The sequence below is a fragment of the Neoarius graeffei genome, chromosome 4 (genome assembly GCF_027579695.1).
Source record: "Neoarius graeffei isolate fNeoGra1 chromosome 4, fNeoGra1.pri, whole genome shotgun sequence".
In the NCBI taxonomy this organism is placed as follows: Eukaryota; Metazoa; Chordata; class Actinopteri; order Siluriformes; family Ariidae; genus Neoarius; species Neoarius graeffei.
In genome coordinates this window covers 87,371,083-87,390,973 of record NC_083572.1, presented here as the reverse complement: position 1 = coordinate 87,390,973, position 19,891 = coordinate 87,371,083, and the positions used below count along the sequence as shown (strand labels likewise).

The following is a 19,891-nucleotide window of genomic DNA, read 5'->3' as shown; positions in this document are numbered from 1 at the left end:
ATGATTAATTATGTTGCTGTAGTGGCAAAAATGGCCTTAAAGTGCATCTCATCTCATCATCTCTAGCCGCTTTATCCTTCTACAGGGTCGCAGGCAAGCTGGAGCCTATCCCAGCTGACTACGGGCGAGAGGCAGGGTACACCCTGGACAAGTCGCCAGGTCATCACAGGGCTGACACATAGACACAGACAACCATTCACACTCACATTCACACCTACGGTCAATTTAGAGCCACCAATTAGCCTAACCTGCATGTCTTTGGACTGTGGGGGAAACCGGAGCAAACCCATGTGGACACAGGGAGAACATGCAAACTCCACACAGAAAGGCCCTCACCAGCTGCTGGGCTTGAACCCAGGACCTTCTTGCTGTGAGGCGACAGCACTAACCACTACACCACCATGCTGCCCATGTAAAAAAAATCCATTAGATCATGTTTTTTTTTTTTTAAAGGAATTCTCGATTTCAGCCAACTGAAAATTTAAATCAGTCTTTTACAGAGTTTGTTCTGCATATATTTGCCATTAATATCTGCAATCCTAACTTAATAACTTAAATAAAATGATTAATTATGTTGCTGTAGTGGCAAAAATGGCCTTGAAGTGCATATCATGGGTAAATTCAGGAGCAAGATCAATGTAATTCTCCTATTTTATATTAAACGTTGGTCAAATATCGGTCACATTTTGCATTTTGTGCAATTTTTTTTACCTTGCGCAATACCAGAAATATTCAGTTGAAATCAAGCCATTTGAGGCGAATTGGTCCGCCTCTGAAAAAACTTGGCATTTGGATTTCCCGGCAAACATTGATTTGCAGGCGGCACAGTGGTGTAGTGGTTAGCGCTGTCGCCTCACAGCAAGAAGGTCCGGGTTCGAGCCCCGTGGCTGGTGAGGACCTTTCTGTGTGGAGTTTGCATTTTCTCCCCGTGTCCGCGTGGGTTTCCTCTGGGTGCTCCGGTTTCCCCCACAGTCCAAAGACATGCAGGTTAGGTTAACTGGTGACTTTAACGTGATTGTGAATGGTTGTCTGTGTGTCGGCTCTGTGATGACCTGGCGACTTGTCCAGGGTGTACCCCGCCTTTCGCCCGTAGTCAGCTGGGATAGGCTCCAGCTTGCCTGCGACCCTGTAGAACAGGATAAAGCGGCTAGAGATAATGAGATGAGATGAGAAAACAACCTGGTGATTTTCTGCAAATTTCTTCAACGTTATCACGTAATTATTAAAATGGTTAACAGATGTATTGTAGGAGGGTGTAGCAACACCAATCATGATGGGATTAGTACTCATCGTTTTCCAAAAGACCGGACAATGAGAGAGAAATGGGAGCGCCTGGTCTACACAGGCTGTGCACTGAAACTGTGCGAAGCTCTCGCTTCCGCAGGTGACGTCACGAATCTGGCTCCAGACTCCCTTGGGATTTTTCCAGACGTGTTTTGTTATTTTATTTTTTTCTGCTGTAGACAGATGGCCTTGTGCAAAATTACCCTTCTGGATGAGTGTGTAAAGGGACATACTTTCATCTAAAAAAAACCCGGAATTGGTCCAGGATACGCACTTTAAGGTGCCTAAACTTTCCATACATTATGTGAGTGATTATTCGATTTCTTCATAGAGGACACATGTGATTAATCAGCATTCTGCCTCATAAAGGCATAAGGATGCCTTTATCATTCTGACTGAGTTCCTTCAAAGCTAAACATTTTATATTTATAAGCTTTTCTTTTATTTTGTTTCGCCCTGAAGGTTTTTGAGAAGATATAGGAGTTATTGTCCAGCAGGCTGTGCTAGTGAGAAACTGTAGCATGGACAAAATAATTCTGTCCATCCATTATAAAACACTGCAAAATGTGATATGAGAGCCATCCCTTTGGTCGGTCAGTGAGTAACAGTGAAGCTGTTGGTATTTTATTCACTGCTTACAATGTGAATTTCATTTTGGATAGACTGCTCTTTAAATTATCATCATGTATCAAGTATAAGAACAAATTTAATTTGTGAAAACACACGTATAGATATAAAAGAAGTAAAAAAAAAACCCACACCCCATATTAAATACCTTGCATATAGCTGATTTCAAACGTTTTACTACCACTACTCCCCTTTCAAAACAAGCTGTTGCGTCATCAATAAGCGCCGCTCGAGCGAGTAACAGCCCTTCTGATCTTCAAATCATTTGGTTGGAAACATGCAGTGTGGTTATGAGATGTAGATCTGTGTTACTTGAGGCTCTCGTTGTGTGACGTGGTGTTTCAGGAAGTGGTGGCTGCAGCATTGAGGGAAATTTCAAAAGGGGTTGAGAACCATAGCGTTTGAAAGGTTTCCAGACATGGAGAACTGGAGCCTTATTTCACTGTGTGTTTTGCTTGTGCTGACGGTGAGATGGGCTGTGTCTTTTAACTCTTACTCAGGTTAGTAGCTCCACAGTCCAGTGGGTTAAACAGCTCTGTGAACTGCAGTGGAGAAGAGTAACATTAATACAGTGAGATTAAACACTGAGTTTAAGGGATTCTGGAAGGAAATTGGTTCAAGTCCTTTTTCTTGTTGATACCAAATACAGGTGCTGGCAAACCACCGATGTTTGGGGATTATGAAGCGCAGAGGCACTGGCAGGAAGTGACGTACAATCTCCCTGTGCAGGAATGGTTGGGTCATTCATTCATTATTATTATTATTATTATTATTACTGCATATCCAAACAACTTGGCACTAACATTAATTCCATTATTAAACAGTCAACACATACATGTCAACCTTTGGTCAATCAAACCTGTATAGAGCAATTCCAGCGTTATGGACGTGACACTTGAACTCAAAATGGCAACAAATGACCCAGTGCATGTTTTATTGTCTCCCAGTATTTAAACAGGTGTTGCATATTTTAAGGCTGTACCATACTGGAGAAGTGATAGAACAAGAACAATTCCCATAGTACATCTAGGGCATGCCAGAAAATGCCAATAAAAGATGCGTTATGGATGTGACAGAAAAGGTATCACTTTTCTTGGGTGACTGTACATTTTTATCAAACTCTGTGAAATCGTAAACCTAATGTCGAAATGGAGATATCCGTTTGATAGAGGGGTCCAAGGTGAATATTAAAAAATCTTTGTTTAAAATATTTTGTATTTCATGCAGAGTTTCGGAAGGAAAAGTCAGCGTTATGGATGTGACGAAATTCCGTTATGGATGTGACGCGTCTGAAATGGACATGGCATATGTTTAGAAAATCAGCAACTTAACCACCATAACCCTTTGAAAAACTCTCTAAATATCAGCTAAAACTATCAAAGTTGTTAAATAATATTTAGGATGGCTATTGTTTTGCTGTTTTGTGGATTTTAGCATACATTTCTGTGGCTTGTGGCAATAATATAGAATTGTACATGATCATAGTTGATTTTAGCTTGGGTTTTACATTATAAGAAAGACTGACAGTGATGTATTAGGTTGGTTACAAATTGGTTCAACTTATTCACATCTGTAAAATACAGGCCTAGGTGATATCTCTGGGAGTGGTTTTGATGTATTACATGTTGCTTTATTTTTGCATGGTGAGGTTGACATTTGCATGGAATTGCCCTATAACCAACCTCCAAAATCCGTATTTCCCTTATAAAATCCGTATAAGATGCAAATTAAAATAATTTACCTAAAATTTGAATGATATATCCCAGTTACTTTTTATTCAATATTAATAGCAATAAACCTTCAGAATGAATACAAAGCTCCAATGTTTGACAAAAACACAATGTGTTATCAGCATAGTTACGAAGGAAATACTTCCTTGTTTGGAGACAGGTTTCACCGAGCGGCTGTGATGCACGAGACTACATATTAGCCACAAAGTCAGGAAAATCTGTTCGTAAAATCACGTTATAGTGACCAAATACAATGAAAAGTATTTTTCCAGTCTCACCTGTGAAAGGTAATCCCATGTGATCTCGTTTGGACGGTAAACCTGTTGGTACAGTTAAACGCAGCACATGAATGAGGCATCTTTATTCTCGGCTACTGTCTAGACGCTATACCAGAGACGGGTGAAGAATCTCCACTTTGTCACATCCAATATGGCGGCGAGGATGACGTATGATTCTACGCAGAAGGCGGCGTCTATACGTCTATGACTTCACGGTTGGTGGGATTCTCGCAATGCGGTGTGCGCATGATCAAAAGTGGAACGAAGTCTCGCTACCACAAGATAACGCGCGATTTCATAAGACTCTTTACTGGCTGTCTGTGGTGTACAGTACATTTGTAAATGTTATGCGCTCTTTTATCATCGTGGGAATTGATTATAGCTCTAAATAAATATTGAAGTTTTTTTAAAGAATCCGTATAACTTCATTTATATGCCCGTATACTACGTTTATTGAATCAAATCCGTATAAAATACGGACATTCCGTATAGGTTGACATGTATGTCAACATGGTACCATCCTGAAACTTTTCTTAGGACCACAATGGAAATAAGTGTTTTACACGTTGTTGTCAAGTCAAGTTTATTTGTATAGCGCTTTTAACAATAAACATTGTCGCAAAGCAGCTTTACAGAATTTGAACGACTTAAAACATGAGCTAATTTTATCCCTAATCTATCCCCAATGAGCACGAAGGTGGCAAGGAAAAACTCCCTCAGACGACATGAGGAAGAAACCTCGAGAGGAACCAGACTCAAAAGGGAACCCATCCTCATTTGGGCAACAAGAGACAACATGACTATAACATTAACAGTCCTAACATAAAGTCAGCTTCGTTGATGCTATAAACCCCCCCGACGGAAACCCGAGCGCAAAACCGTTCACGTCAACTGCAGTCCTAAAGTCAGCAAGTCAACTGCAGTCCCCAGCTACAAAAGCACCACTGTAAGTGTCCAGAGCGTCCTCCAGGCGCGACCCCCAACTGTCCACATGGGGCCGTCCTCCACAGGAGCGATGCGATGAGACTCCAACCAGACACAGGGCACCAGAATGGATCAGGCAGGTCTGAGGAGCAGAAGAGGTCAGCATCTCGATCCCAGGACTTACATGTAACTCAGAGGGACAGATTTGGGGGGGGGAGAGAGAGAGAGAAAAAAAACAGGTTGTTAGGTTTGCCCAGTGTCACCTGAATAAGTAGGAACAGTATACATATTGCACTGAGTACAAGCAGGGACTCTGGCAATTAACTATGACGGCATAACTAAAAGGGGAGAGCCAGAAGGTAACACAGGCATGAGGGAGCCCCGGGACATAAAGCAGCAGCCACTACACCGTCAACAAACTCGAGTGAGCAAGCGAGTGGGGACTGTCAGCATCCATACATCCCAGTTTACCAAAACACTCTGTCTGAGGACCCTCCAGATCTACACCTTTACCTCATAAACACCATTAACACAAGGCTTGACTAAACAGATATGTTTTCAGCCTAGACTTAAATGCTGAGACTGTGTCTGATTCCCGAACACTACTTGGAAGGCTGTTCCATAACTGTGGGGCTTTGTAAGAAAAGGCTCTGCCCCCTGATGTAGCCTTCACTATACGAGGTACCAGCAGATAGCCTGCACCTTTTGATCTAAGTAGGCGTGGCAGGTCATAGAGGACCTGTTGTGCTATCCTTGGTTCACTTTCATGTCGTCGTCTTCTTTTGGCTGCTCCTGATTAGGGGTTGCCACAGCAGATCTTTCGTCTCCATTGCTCCCTGTCTTCCGCATCCTTCTCTACCACTTTCATGTCCTCTCTCACCACATCCATGTATCTCCTCTTTGGCCTTCCTCGTTTTCGTGTGCCTGCCAGCTCCATCCTCAACATTCTCCTTCCAACATGCTCTGCATCTCTTCTCAGGATGTGCCCATACCATCTCAGTCTCATCTCTCTTAGCTTATCTTTTCAATCTGCATGTTAGATTTGGCACAGTTTTACACCAGATGCCCTTCCTGACGCAACCCTCTCCATTTATCCGGGCTTGGGACCGGCACCAAGAGTACACTTATGCACCCCCAGTGGCTGGATTTACTTTCATGTATTTAGTTCAATTGTATATTAGAGCAGCAGCTACAATTATCGACAATCCATAATTATCGACACCTTTTCAGATTTACGGATAAAAAACAATTTTACCAAGGTAAGTTTCAGTTACAACAGTTATTGTTGGTTAATTAATCGACCGGAAGACCCGCCTCGCCCTTTGATCTTGTCGTCTGATGACAGTTCATTACCTGAGATGGAATTTTTTTAGCACGATCAGCAATTTGAGGAAAACCCGGACGTTGTTATCGCAGGTAAGCATGGTGGAAAGATCATGGACATGTTTTTACTGATCAAATTCACCCATATTTCATGATCTTTTTGTCAAAATCTATTTTGTTTCTTACTCTTTCATTTGACAGTCGCTGTTTTGTATCTAAATGCGCATTTGAGAAGTCATGTGAGGTGTCGATAATAGTGATCACTTTCACCGGTGTCCACTATTATCGACACCCTGTGGGATTAAGTGACATTTACAACTGTTATGAATTGATCTTTGTGTAACATTGCTGAAGTAGATGAAGTACTTTAAAAAAAAAAAAGTGCTGTGATTTATAATTTTTTTTTTTTAATTCATAACAGAATCAAATGATTATTTGGAATCCTACTGCAGTAAATAGAATTAGACCAGAATTAAATTTCTAGCATATAAATAATTACATGCTTGAAATATTCAGATTTTTCTATTCTATTCAGATTTTTTTTTGCCGTTTGTTGTAAATATTAGTAGACATTTTATATTTTGGTTTGAGGAATGATATGCGACCTTTGACCTGGATGTTCATGTGGTTACAGTGTGAATCGCCTGTTAACATTTATTGCTAAACTACAAAACTAGAAATTAATACAAAACAGCAACGAATGATTAACAAAATGTGACCTAGGAAAATACTTAGAAAGTGGAACAAAAAGATTTTCTGACACCGGTTAAATATTATCAGTTCATTTGTTTACAAACATTAGAATCACTTCCTCATTTACGTAAACACCGACATCCATATATTTATATGAAGATATTTTGTACTAAATATAAGTCTATGTAAAACAAATTTTAAATAAAAACTCATGTTTTGTTAATACCACATACTGATTATAATCATCTGGGTGTCGATAATTGTGGAACAGTGTCACGTGATCTGATACGCTAAGTAATCGGGAGTCTACTCCCCCCCCCCCCCCCCCCATGGAAGTTTGAGTAATTCTTCATGCATAGTTTACGTATTGAACGTCTTTTCTACTTTTGCAACGGCCAAAAGATCATTAAGGTGTCAATAATTGTAGCCGCTGCTCTAGTAATAAAAAAAAATTGAGATGGATAAATATAAAACTGTGTAGAAGTATGATAGAGACATGATGCCTACCCTGGTAGTGAAAGACAGCAGCAGAACCCGAGGTAACCGTATGAAACTCTACAAGCTGAGGTGCAGAACAGTTTCACTCAACGCATGATAAACCCATGGAATAGCTTACCAGAGAGCATCCTCTCCGCCCCCGTGCCCCTCGTTTGAGCGCAGACTAGATCAGCATTGGGCTAAACTGGATCTGAAATTCAATTTCAAGGTTCCTCTAGACCTAATAACCTATATCAAAACCAACACTCTACAGATCTGGATATACAGGACCAATAGGACCTTCGTCCAGGACGTATGTATGTATGTGTAAAATACGGCAGTAAACAAATAAGCTCTGGCAGTGCAAAAGTTATGGGAGGAGCAGGGTTATAAACAGGACTATACAGTAGAGAGGTCGGAGGTGAGTTATTGTACAGTATGATGGCTACAGCAGCGAAGCTGTAACAGTCTGTTGGAGAAGGTGCTCTGCTGTCTGTCCAGTGTGTGGTGGAGGGGGTGGTCAGGATTATCCATGATGGATAACACCTGTAAAAATCACCTGTAACATACACCTAATGTTTTGATCTTACAGAGAAAGAAACGATAACACACGAACAGTAACAGAGAAAAGCTATATTCGTCTTTTGTTTCACGGATCAATTCGCGAATATCAACCACAAATTCCATCCCTGCGACTTAAAACTCTCCGAGGTCGATGCAGAGTCACGATGTTTTCCGCACGTCGCTATCTTGGTGCGATGCATTTCCATAGTTATGCTAATGAGTTAAAGCTCCTTGTGTTCTGCTGTTTCCGTAGGGCCATACTGTTTACCTCAAGAGGTCGGAAAACAGTCCCAAAATAGAGAAAAGCGACCTTCAATGCATCAAAATGATCACATCTCGTCCGCATGATATTGTTCTTGCGGGACATAGGAAAATGCCATGCACAATAAAAAAAAAAAGTTAAAATTTCAGATGACTTTGCAGTCAGCACCTTTAAGTTAATAATAGAGAAACATGTAGCTACAACTAAAATATACTCTGTCCTGAAGACTCCTGTATCGGAAAACATACTGACACTCTGGAGACTCCTTCCTTCCTTAAATGTTAAATAAATGTCTTCTTACATAATCTTTCACTATATGAATAATAATCATACTTTTTTTTTGTAAAATAACAGATTTTATGTTTTTCAAATCTGTTATTAGAGCGTGAGTGAATATCTGCAATACAAGACCCTGTGAATGAGTTATTATGGTTGAAAGGAATATTAGAAGTGTGTGTGTGTATGTATAAAATTCAAGTTATTCCACAAATTCAAGTCGTACATGAGCTGATAGCTAAAGAGGCGTGTAGCCCCGAGTCAACTGTAAGCCATGTACGACGAGATTGAGTGGAATAACTGTTTTATTCTATCCACATTCACTGGATTTTGAGAAACGGCGCATTTTTATTATTTTTATTTTTGGCTAATTCGATAAATAAAAACTTTATACAAAATGTCCTTCAAAATCATTTCCGCTTAGAATGTAAACAAACCGGCGAAATGACAGTAGCAATTTGTGAAAAATGCGATAATAACAATAATTATTGAAAAATAAAAAAAGATACGTCCTTACCATCAAATACTTTTATTCCATATTTTGTTGCTTTTTTTGGGGGGGGGGGGTGTTTTGTTTTCAAGTCGAGTTTTTATTTCGTCCTCGGTTGGTTCAGTAACATGCTCCACCATGGGGGCGTCATGGCTCAGGTGGATAAGGCGCCATACCATAAATCCAGGGACCCGAGGTCATTTCCTGATCCCTCCCTGTCTCTCTCTCCCGCTCATTTCCTGTCTCTACACTGTCCTATCCAATAATAAAAAAGCCCCCCAAAAAATCTTAAAAAAACATGCTCCACCATTATTTTCTTCTTCTTTAGGGTTTTTTTGGTGGTTGGCAAACCAACTTAAAGGTGCATTACCCCTACCAACTGGGCTGGAGTGTGGAACAGGAGATATTGATGGGGACAACAACAGCAGCAAAAAAACCAACTATATTCTTTTAGCTATTTCTGTTTCTTTTAAATACTTGATAACAAAGTGATGTATCTGACTTGATGCGTTCCGTCATTTTGTTTTTCTCTACTCACGGTATGTGAGCTGATAGCCTGGTAGTAGAGTAGCCAATCAGAGTGCACGATTGCTCATCTCCAGTGAAAGTGGATAGAATAAAATCCTCTGATTTGAATGAGTGACAGCTGGCACTATTATCAGAGCCACAGTTACAGAACACCATCTGACCAATCAAATTTGAGAATTCAACAGGGCTGTGGTATCATAATGATTAAAACCAGTTTCAGTTTCGCTATTTTATGATGCATCAATGTTATTTCTGCACTCTTGAAGGTACTTCAACACTACAGACAACGACCTGAACTACTGGGGCCTGGATTATCCTCCGCTAACAGCTTACCACAGTCTCTTATGTGCTCACGTGTAAGTGTCGTACTTGAGCTTAACGCTCTGTGACCAACCTGAGGTCATGAAAAAAACGTATACAGATTTGAGGAATGGATTTTGTTTGACCTAATACAAGTCGTAAGAAAAACTAATAGGTACAGACCTTAATGTTATTTTAACCTTCATGTTCTTTCACCTCAAAGTGTAAGACCCTGTTACTATGGACACCAAAATTAATTCCAACACTGGTTTGTTGATGATTGTCATATTCTGTCTGTGCATAGTGCAAAGCTGATTAATCCCGCATGGGTGGAGTTGCGTACTTCCAGAGGTTATGAGAGCGCCTCTCATAAATTATTCATGAGGGCCACAGGTAAGCATGGATATTCATGTGCATTTTATACTTTATGGACCCAAAGACAAGGAAGTTTTTGGTGTTTGTGGCCATTAGGGAGTCTGCAAGTCTTAAAAAGTGGTCATAATTTTCATTTTAAAAATTGAAGGCTTTAATACATATGAAATTGTTTTAAATTCAAATTTTAATTGAATTTCTCTTTCCTGAAACAATTTTCCATCATGTCATACACATTTAGTGAAATTAGCTAGTGTCTTATGTTAAACTGTATTAATATTGCATGGACAAGAAGCGTGCAACTGTTTTCCTTAAATTCCATTGAAAAAGTAGTTTATATTTAAAGGAGAACTGAAGTCATTTTTAAACTTGCTTTATTTCTTAATTCACGAGTTATTCAATTACGTTTTTGGTTTCAGTAACCTTATATCATGACTCATATTGGTAACTAATTGCAATTAAATATTATACTTATTGGCCTATTCGGTTTTTAGCCATGTTCGTTTGGTCCACGGCAGGCGTCGCTTATCCGCGCGATCTTCACGAGACTTCAAAACGTGAAGTGTCGGCCAGGTGTCAGTGCCGCCATTTTGAAAACTGTTTTCCCAAACAAAATATTGCACAAAAACGAGTTTAAATGACGATTACTGCCTATTTTTTACAAACTTTCTTGATTGCTATCAAAACAAACAAAACTTCCGGCTTGATTACATCAGCGTTCGAAAGAGGGCGCGCACGTCTTTTGACAAGGCTGGCAGATGTCGGTCACTTTGATTTCCGCTATACGTTTTACTTCCGTCCTACGATGTCTCGCACAGGTCTCAACGAATCTCATTTACAGCCATTGCTTTGACATATGGACTGATGTATTACATATATCAGAAATAGTATAAATATGCAGGTGATTATAGGAAATTGTGAGTGCTGATTGGTCGACAAATTCAGACTATTTCTCAATAATCACCTTGGGCGACTCAGCAAAATGGCAGCCAGTTGCTTCGTCACTGTAAGTGAGGAAGAATTACAACTTATGAAAGAAAACGCTGTTCCTAAAAGCACTAAAGATGCTACGGAGTTTGGTCTAAAACTATTCAAAGGTAAGGTGGAATTGTGATTTATTTTATCAATTTCAAAACGAAGTATTTTATGCGAGCCAGCGTAGATAAGTGACACAAGCCTGTGCACGCCTTTACTACATTTGCATGCCGCTTTTGAAGTTTGAAAAAAAATTGTAATAAAATTTTTAATTAAGGCCACACCAATTCAATTAGTTGGTTCTTGGAATCGCCGCTTGAAGAAAATGCAAAATGAAAAAAAAAATAAAATCGAAATCAAACTCCCGCCAACAGAAAAGGTCACGTGACGTCGAAAACCAATCAAATCACCCCTTTCACTTTCGATAAAGACTTGTGGAAGAAACATGCCTGTGGAGGGGAGTCCTGCAAAGCCTGCGTTTGAGATTGTTAGGATATTCAGCGAACAGAAGCGTAAAATCTTTGACAGGTGTGTTGAAATTCTGTTTACTGGTTTGCCTGTATTGTTTGGTCTATTTCCACCGCTAATTTTACCGTCAGAGCATTTTTTTAAAAATTTTATTTTTATTTCGCCTGCTCGCTTCATATTTTTCCTGAAAAAATCCGAGAACCAACTAATTAAATTGGTGTGGCCTTAAAAAAAAAAAAAATTATCTGCCTCAGGCTCCGTGAATATCAGTGAATAATAACCTTGACTTCATCTCTGTTATCATTCACCTTGCCTTCTATGAATAATTGTTATATAACGGCATGTTCCCCAAGTGTTTTATTCCTCTTATCCTATAGCGGTTTGCGGGTGATTAAAATTTTTTTAGAATTTATTAAAGAATGACGCATCATACTTTTGTACTCCTTTTATATTAATACATTTAATATCATCCATGAAACAAGTTAGTTCCTGTGTTTTGATGTTCCTGTGTCATTCCTCTCCCCACTCTTCAGTTCTCTTCTCAGATATATTGATCTACATTCCAGCAGTCCTTCTGTACTGCTTTTACCTCAACAACGGATCCTATAAAAAGAAGGTAACGTTGTTGTCTGGCCTTAAATCATTACTTTAATCACTGCTTTAATCATATAGTGCATTTTGACCAATGTTGTATTTTGTGTTCCTTTTCTTTTCAAGACTGCCACGGCTCTGTGCATCCTACTTTATCCAGGACTCATCCTAATTGACTTTGGCCATTTTCAGTATCCTTTAACATGAGAATTCTCTGTCATTTTTATGCCCCGCTGGCCAAAAGGCCCGAAGGGGGATTATGTCGTGGTGATTTTCCATCCGCCCGTCTGTCCCAGAAAGGGTGCTTACCTTCTGAAATCAACTCCTCTCACATTTTTTGGAGGAATTTGACGAAACTTGGCAGAAGGCTTTGGTATATGACAGTTATACGCATATTGAAATTTCATATAATTTGGGCAAATTTTACCAGAGTTATGCCCTTGATTTATTAACAAATTTGTACTTTGGCAATTTCATCAAGGTGTGCTTGCTTTCTGAAATCAACTTCCCTCACAATTTTTAGAGGAATTTCATGTAATTTGGCAAAAAGTTTTTATCCCCCGCTGGCCGAAAGGCCTGAAGGGGAATTATGTCGTGGCGATGTCCGTCCGTCCGTCCCGGGAAGGGTGCTCACCTTCTGAAATCAACTCCTCTCACAATTTTTGGAGGAATTTCATGACACTTGACAGGATTCTTTGTTATATGTCGGTAATACGCATACTGTAATTTTGTTCAATTCAGTCGCATTTTACCAGAGTTATGGCGTAGTTGCCAGCGGGGGATATTGTGCTCTCAGGGTACCCTTGTCGTTTTTATGCAATCATGAATTCAATATTGCAGCAGCAGTTTGCAGGAAGCCTTAACCCCTGGTCAGATATAACAGTGTGAGCCTGGGCTTGGCCTTGCTGGGTGTAGTGGGACTTGGCTTGGGTCGGGACCTGCTTGGATCTCTGGCTTTCACCTTGGCTCTCAATTACAAACAGATGGAGCTGTACCATTCACTACCTTTCTTCTGCTACCTTTTAGGCAGGTGCATTAAACAGGGCCTTCTGGGAAAAGGGTAAGTCACATTTTAAGCTCCTTTATGTTCTTAGTTTTGTGCCTGTTGACTTATCACTTCAATCCAGATCATAGGTATTTTGTCAGGCTCAAATCTGGAGACTGAGATTGCAAAACAAAGATTTTGTGTTTAAGCATTTTTGCTTTTATTTGGAAGTATCTTGCCTATGGCAGCAAGTATGAACCTCCTAGCAGAGGCAACCTGATGATTATTATTATTATTAATAACAATAATAATAATGGCATTTAGCAGACGCTCTTATCCAGAGCGACATACAACATACTCAGAGTAGCCTGGGGAGCAGTTGGGGGTTAGGTGCTTTGCTGAAGCTCACTTCAGCCATTCCTGCTGGTCCAGGGAATCAAACTGGTGACCTTTTGGTCCCAAAGCTGCTTCTCTAACCATTAAGCCATGACTTCCCCCATAATTGGTGATGATGCCACCAATCTTCACCAACAGCACACAAAACAGCCCCAAAGCACCACAGATCCACCTCCATATTTTATAATTAAGCAATAACGCACAACCAAGAGTGCAGTAATACTGATTATTCTACATACAGGACACTTTTTCCATGGAATAAAAACATGTATTCTATTCCCTTCTAGCGGATTTATTGATGGCATGCAATATAGTTATCGCTTATCCTCCATGCATTATGCCACTCTCCCCAATGGAGAATGAACGTGCAATATTGTTATAATATTGCACATTGTCAAGACAACACATCACACATGAAGATCCAATGACAAAACTTTTCTGTTGTGCATGTGCACAATAATTTCTTTGTCAGCTGGGAAAGAGAGAAGGCAGGGTTCATTCAGTGCTTGGTTTAAGCACTAAATAAATTGAAACTAAAGACACGTTGAACACCCGAAAGGCTACCAAAACTTCATTATATGTTTTTCATACATATTTACAAGAGAAAAACAGACCAACGGGCATCGAAAAACTGGAAAAGAGACACGTCTGAGATGTAAAATTTCTGCACTAGTGAGTGACTGTGACAATTTGTAAACAAACATGACTGCGAGGTTTGCTTCATTAAAAGCCGAAGTTTTAAAGAGAAAGACGTGCTGAATACCTGAAAGGCTACAAAAACTTCCCTGGATATTCTTCACACATTTTAATCTTCTGCATTAAATATATGGAAAAGAGACATGTCAGAAATGTAAAACTTCCGCGTTCGCGAGTGATTGTGACAGTTTGTAAACAAAAATGGCTGCAAAGTTTGCTTCATTCAAAGTGGAAGATTTAAAGAGACCGACATGCTGAACACCCGAAGGCTACAATACATAGTTTTCACTGACGTCACGGCATTCCAGGGAAAGCCCTCCAGCCGCCATCTTGTAGGTCAAACAAAACGGACCATCGCCATTACCGGCTACGTTATTTCGGACGAATTTATGAAGTTATATAGTCAGTTTTCTAAAATAAAGATCAATGTCGGCAAAATCAAGCAAACAGAAGTATATAGATACATTAGACGACATCTCACGACAACGGTATGCAGCCAAACTGGCCTTGATTGGGGGAATTGACCCCTACGAAGTGGACAAAGATGCATTTTCAAGTGACTATGCAGGGCTGCCAAAGCCTGAAACTGCCAAAGCCTGCTCCAAAGCCTGAAACTGACTTCATCAAACTTTAAAGGCTGTCTGATATATACAACTTTATATATTCTAGCATTAAATAGCCTGTTGAATGTTATGCAACCGTAATAAGTTGATTAAACACAAATCAAATCATACAGAATAGACCTAAAATGTTTTTCAAAAATGACCCTTGCGTGAGTGAAGTGACAAGTGTCAAATAGAAACGTGACAAACGAGCGATATTAAGTGTACATTACAATGTAAACGTACACTCGGCGGTTCCAGTTAGGCATTCTCCAGAGATTGTTTACACGATGTTTTGGTTTCCAAAAACAAAGTTAAACACAATTGATTGTTTATTTAAACAACTTACCACTTATAAAATGATCGGAGCAGACTTTGCTGTGTTTGGAAGGCTGATAATCCTTGCGGTTGATTCTCGCAAGCCATAGATTTCTCCTTTGTATGCTGAGTTTCTTTGTTTGCTCGCCTTTGTGCTCCCGTACAGTGGGAATTCCATAAAAGCTCCGCTTGACATCATCATCTGACCTATTACGACAACCGTGAATACAAAAGGTGTGCACCATTGCTAGCTTTAAATAGCCCGCTTGGGTTCTTTTGAAGACTTTGTACTCGCGCGTTACAATGTGTGCTCAGTGACCCGTACGGTAAGCTTGATCCACAAGATGGCTGCCACTAGGGAATCCCCGACTCTGTGACGTCATGTGCAAACTATGTATATCCAGTGAAGTTTTTCTTCATGCATATTTACAAGAGAAAAACAGATCAATGGACATCGAAAAACTGGAAAAGAGAGCAATAGCGGAAATATTGTCAAAGTTCTACTTGGAGGTGAGGAAAAGTGACGGAGACTTTTACAAGAGGACTTCACTTGTGGACTTCACTCAGCAAAGCCCTTTTCTTTTGAACAACTGCAATGTAACAATTAACTACGACCAAAATTATCTGTGAACTTGAACTGTTAACCTGGATATCGCTTGTATATACAGTAAGTTGGGTTGTTCAGGCTTTTTGAACTTGTACCATTTTTATTGTTAGAAGTTTTGACTTTGTACATTGGATTGACAGAACATTGAATTACATTCGATCAGAATTAGCATTCAATATTGGTAAGTTACAACCCCTGTTCTTAACTTTTTGTAAAATCTATAATTGTTCCATTGAATGTGTATGTATAATAATAATAATAATAATAATAATAATAATATTGGCTGGTTTTTTTTCATGGTATATCAGATATATTCCATTCAGCTACTCATCTTCGACTTGTTCAATCTCATGCTAGCTGAATGGAATATATCTGATATACCATTCAACGCCAGGCAATATTATTTAAATATCGGCATGGCTGTGATTCAGATTTCAGCACGAGGCTGTAGTTAATTATCTTTTTTTCATACTGATTATTCAGTATAACCGCACAATTGCAAGTGTGATTTTTGCTTTTATAGAACAATTTTATAAAAAATAAATTAATGTCAAGTAACTGGCTAGCTCACATTGATTTGTACATTCCTGTTGAAGGTGCTTCTGGTAAAATTGGTGTCCCTTGTTCCTTTTCATCTTCATCTGACAAGCTTTCATATTTTAAGCTAAAAGTTATATTCCTGAGAAGTATTGTTTGCCATGTCCTCTGATGACATAGTTAACGCAACTGTAGTAATCATTTCAGACTAGGAAGGGGCAAACATAGACGAGTGGAAGAATACACACAGTGTGATACCCCAGTGCAGTTATATTAAATATAAGCACTCTTGGAATGCTGCTCGACCAAATTAGTAGAGTGGAGCTGAGTGTTGTATAATGCCCTATCAGGTTCTTGTATCGAGGCCTTCTTTTGTCGCCGGTGTGCATGATCCAGAAGGTAGGATTGGAATCCATTGACATGGACTACACTCAGAAAATAAAATACATTATTGTATGTTTAGGGGTACAATGGCTTGTCACTGGAGGCGTGTCCTCTAAGGTACTTATTTGTACCCTTTATATCCTGCTTGGGAACATGTATGTACCTTTTTGGCCCTAAAAAGGTACACACAGTTATCTTAAAGGGCTGATGACACGTTTTTGACATCTTTGGCGATGTTTTATAACATAAAAAGTAATTCCCGATGATCCATATATTAATTCACGAAGGCGCCTATTTTACAAGTTATGATAAAAAACGCGGCTATTTGGGCAAATTTGACGGGGCTGCAGCACCCAGGAGACGAAAGAGGAGGAGGGGCTATATGACATCAGCGAAAGAATCTTCCTCCTCACTTACCAGTTTGTTGTTGATGCGAGAGGTGTTCAGTTTATCATTATTAGTATTATTATTATACATTATTATACATTATAATACATTATTATATATATATATATATATATATATATATATATATATATATATATATATAGTTATTATGCCTTCGCGTTGTGTTGCCGGCTTTTGCTCCAAAACCCACAAGGATGGGGTAAGTTTATTCAAGTTTCCCAGAGATCCCGAGCTGCATGCGAAGTGGGTGAAGCAAGTCAGGCGCACTCGTGACAAGTGGGAGCCCTCACCAACATCCGTCCTGTGCTCTGAAAACTTCGATTTGGATTGTTTTGACACCCTTCCCAGCTTAAAGGAATCTCTTGGGTGTTCAGTTCAGCACACACGTGTGTTACTACCATCAGCAGTGCCTACAGTATTCCGGAGGGGGTCTACTAGTAGCTATGCCGGATCCAGCAGTCGCCTGGGACAAGGCGACTCCTCCAAAGACGGTCCTCCTGTCAGAACATGTGTTGAGAAACGATATAAGATAAAGATACGTAGAGCTATAGAGTGTTCCGACATGATGCTAAAAATAGTAACCATGCGGTCTGCGCGGCCATCTTGGAAGTGACTCGCTCCAGAGTGCTCATAGAGTACACATTCATGATAATCATAAATGTAATCATAAAGTCGGCATGATATCAGTCATGTATTTGCTTGTGAAAGCTTGCACTGTCTTCGATGGTGTTGGATGGTTTGTTTACGTCTTCTTAGTACTAATACAAAAAAAAATGATCTATGGGTATGGGCATCATATCGCCTAGTCTTCCTCCTCACTTGCTGGTTTGTTGATGTGACAGATTTGTAGTAGCAGTTGTAGTATTTTGCCTTTGCATTGTGGTGTCTTATTGCCAAGTTGAAAGAATTTGTTTCTCAAAGCAAACACTGAGGGAAAGCTAGCTAACTTAGCCAGACAAGTAGGCTACAGATTGTCATTTGCTTACGCTGATGTAGGTTATCAAATATTTTGCTTCATTCAAGGATAAAACTAAGAAGTCATAAACTAGAAGACGAGCCTGCCAATATTATCCTAAACGTATCACGGATCAGGCATAGTCGTAAGCTTATTATGTTAGCCGTTTGCATGCTCCATTAGGAACTATGTATTCAGTGTAGCATACGGCTTACATGATATAAGCAGTGTTTACACATGCAAGATAACAATACACAATATTAAAATATTGATTCTGTAACATTTTGAACAAATACGGGTTGACCTACCAATCCTTGTTATCCAACCTTGTGGTGTTCAATGCTGGGCTGTCTGCCTGTCCGCTGTCCATCTCGGAGTCGGAGTCGCTCTCAGATTGCACAGTAACCGGTTCAAACCTGTACGGTTGGATGCACCCGTGTTCGTCATCACTTGATTCTTCCGATCTATCCCACTCACAACACAATTCTAGACTCCCAGAAGAGGAAGAGCTAGCACTAGAGAGTTCACCGGCGTTTTCATGCGCCATTTCCATTGAGTAGAACAGCCAGTGAACCGCAGCGTGTTCTTCCGCTGACGTCACAACATGGCCGCGAGCCACGGACCCAGTTTTCTTGCGCTGTGCAATTAAAAGTTGGATATTCGCGTAACAACAGCTTCTTTTCACGTAATTATAACAGAAATCTAACATGTTTGCCATGTTGTATAGTTCATTTAAGAAATTGCATAGAGTCATGTTCGTGTCATCAGCCCTTTAAGGTCCAATAATGAGCCCTAGGGGGTACATTAGTGTAGATTGTACCCTGGGGGAAAGAAATGGACTCCTATTACCTGTATCCCTATTTCTGACATTTAAGACCAGATCCACAATCGTCCAATCGATTGTGTACAATTGTGTTAGAAATTAGTCCAAGACTATAGTTCTAGTATTATTGCAGCAAAATCTGAGAATAATTGAATGTAGTTTTGTCAAACAGTCCTACAGGTGGTTGTTCTCATTAGCCTGACTCACTCTCTCACACCACACACACACACACGCTCATGCTACTTTTTGTTGATCTAGTAACAGTGCACCAAAGGCATTTGGTAGCCATTGCATTGTTGGGTTAGATTACTTGGAAAACTATGTCCAGATGACCCTCTGACCATGCTCTACCCTCCCTGCTATGCCTGCGTGTGCAGCTTTACCACTACAGCTGAGAAGAGTCAGCAACTCAAACAGACACACCTACAGCAAACTAAAGTATTTTAAGGATCTAAGACATTGCTGACATTCTCAAGGAACGGTTGTTATCTGTTACACCATGTTGCACTTAAGGAAGAAAACATGATGAGGTGTGCAGTTTTAGGAAAGCAATCATTGGCAGGGTAACGTTGATTGATTCATTCATTATTTTCCCATAACATGTTCCAAAGTGTTTTATTCCTCTTATACCACAATTATTTGCCGAGGCCCAGAAGAAACAAGTTCAAATTATCGCCACCCTCACTACAGCACTTACCTACACGTGCCTGACATGTGGGCGTACCTTCAAAGCCCAGATTGGCCTCATCAGTCACCTCCAGACCCACAACCGCCACCCACCAAATTGAAGTCCTGGTCATCTTCGACCCCGAAGGACGAACATCATCATCATCATTTGCCAAAGCTAATATTTCATACTTTTTTTTTTTTTTTTTAAATCTGTTTATAGTTACCTTTTAATGTTTTCTGGAATACTTGCAAAACGGCCATTCCCTCCTTTTATTTCTGTCTCTGGAAGTTAATAATACAAAAATGCAGCTTGTTCTGTTACCAGGAACCTGTAAAACCTCTGTTCTGA

The 19,891-nt window shown here is 39.9% G+C and overlaps 1 protein-coding gene across 1 annotated transcript in view; it reads left to right on the top strand.

Moving 5' to 3' along the window:
* Positions 1-2,245: 2,245 nt before the first annotated feature.
* alg6 (ALG6 alpha-1,3-glucosyltransferase) overlaps positions 2,246-19,891 on the top strand; it is a 64,114-nt gene continuing 46,468 nt past the window's right edge. The window contains exons 1-7 of the mRNA XM_060919934.1: positions 2,246-2,411; positions 2,561-2,645; positions 9,723-9,812; positions 10,061-10,149; positions 12,105-12,187; positions 12,289-12,353; positions 13,037-13,222. Coding sequence (XP_060775917.1) covers positions 2,330-2,411; positions 2,561-2,645; positions 9,723-9,812; positions 10,061-10,149; positions 12,105-12,187; positions 12,289-12,353; positions 13,037-13,222 — 680 coding nt within the window. The 5' untranslated portion in view covers positions 2,246-2,329. The remainder of the gene's footprint in view (positions 2,412-2,560; positions 2,646-9,722; positions 9,813-10,060; positions 10,150-12,104; positions 12,188-12,288; positions 12,354-13,036; positions 13,223-19,891) is intronic.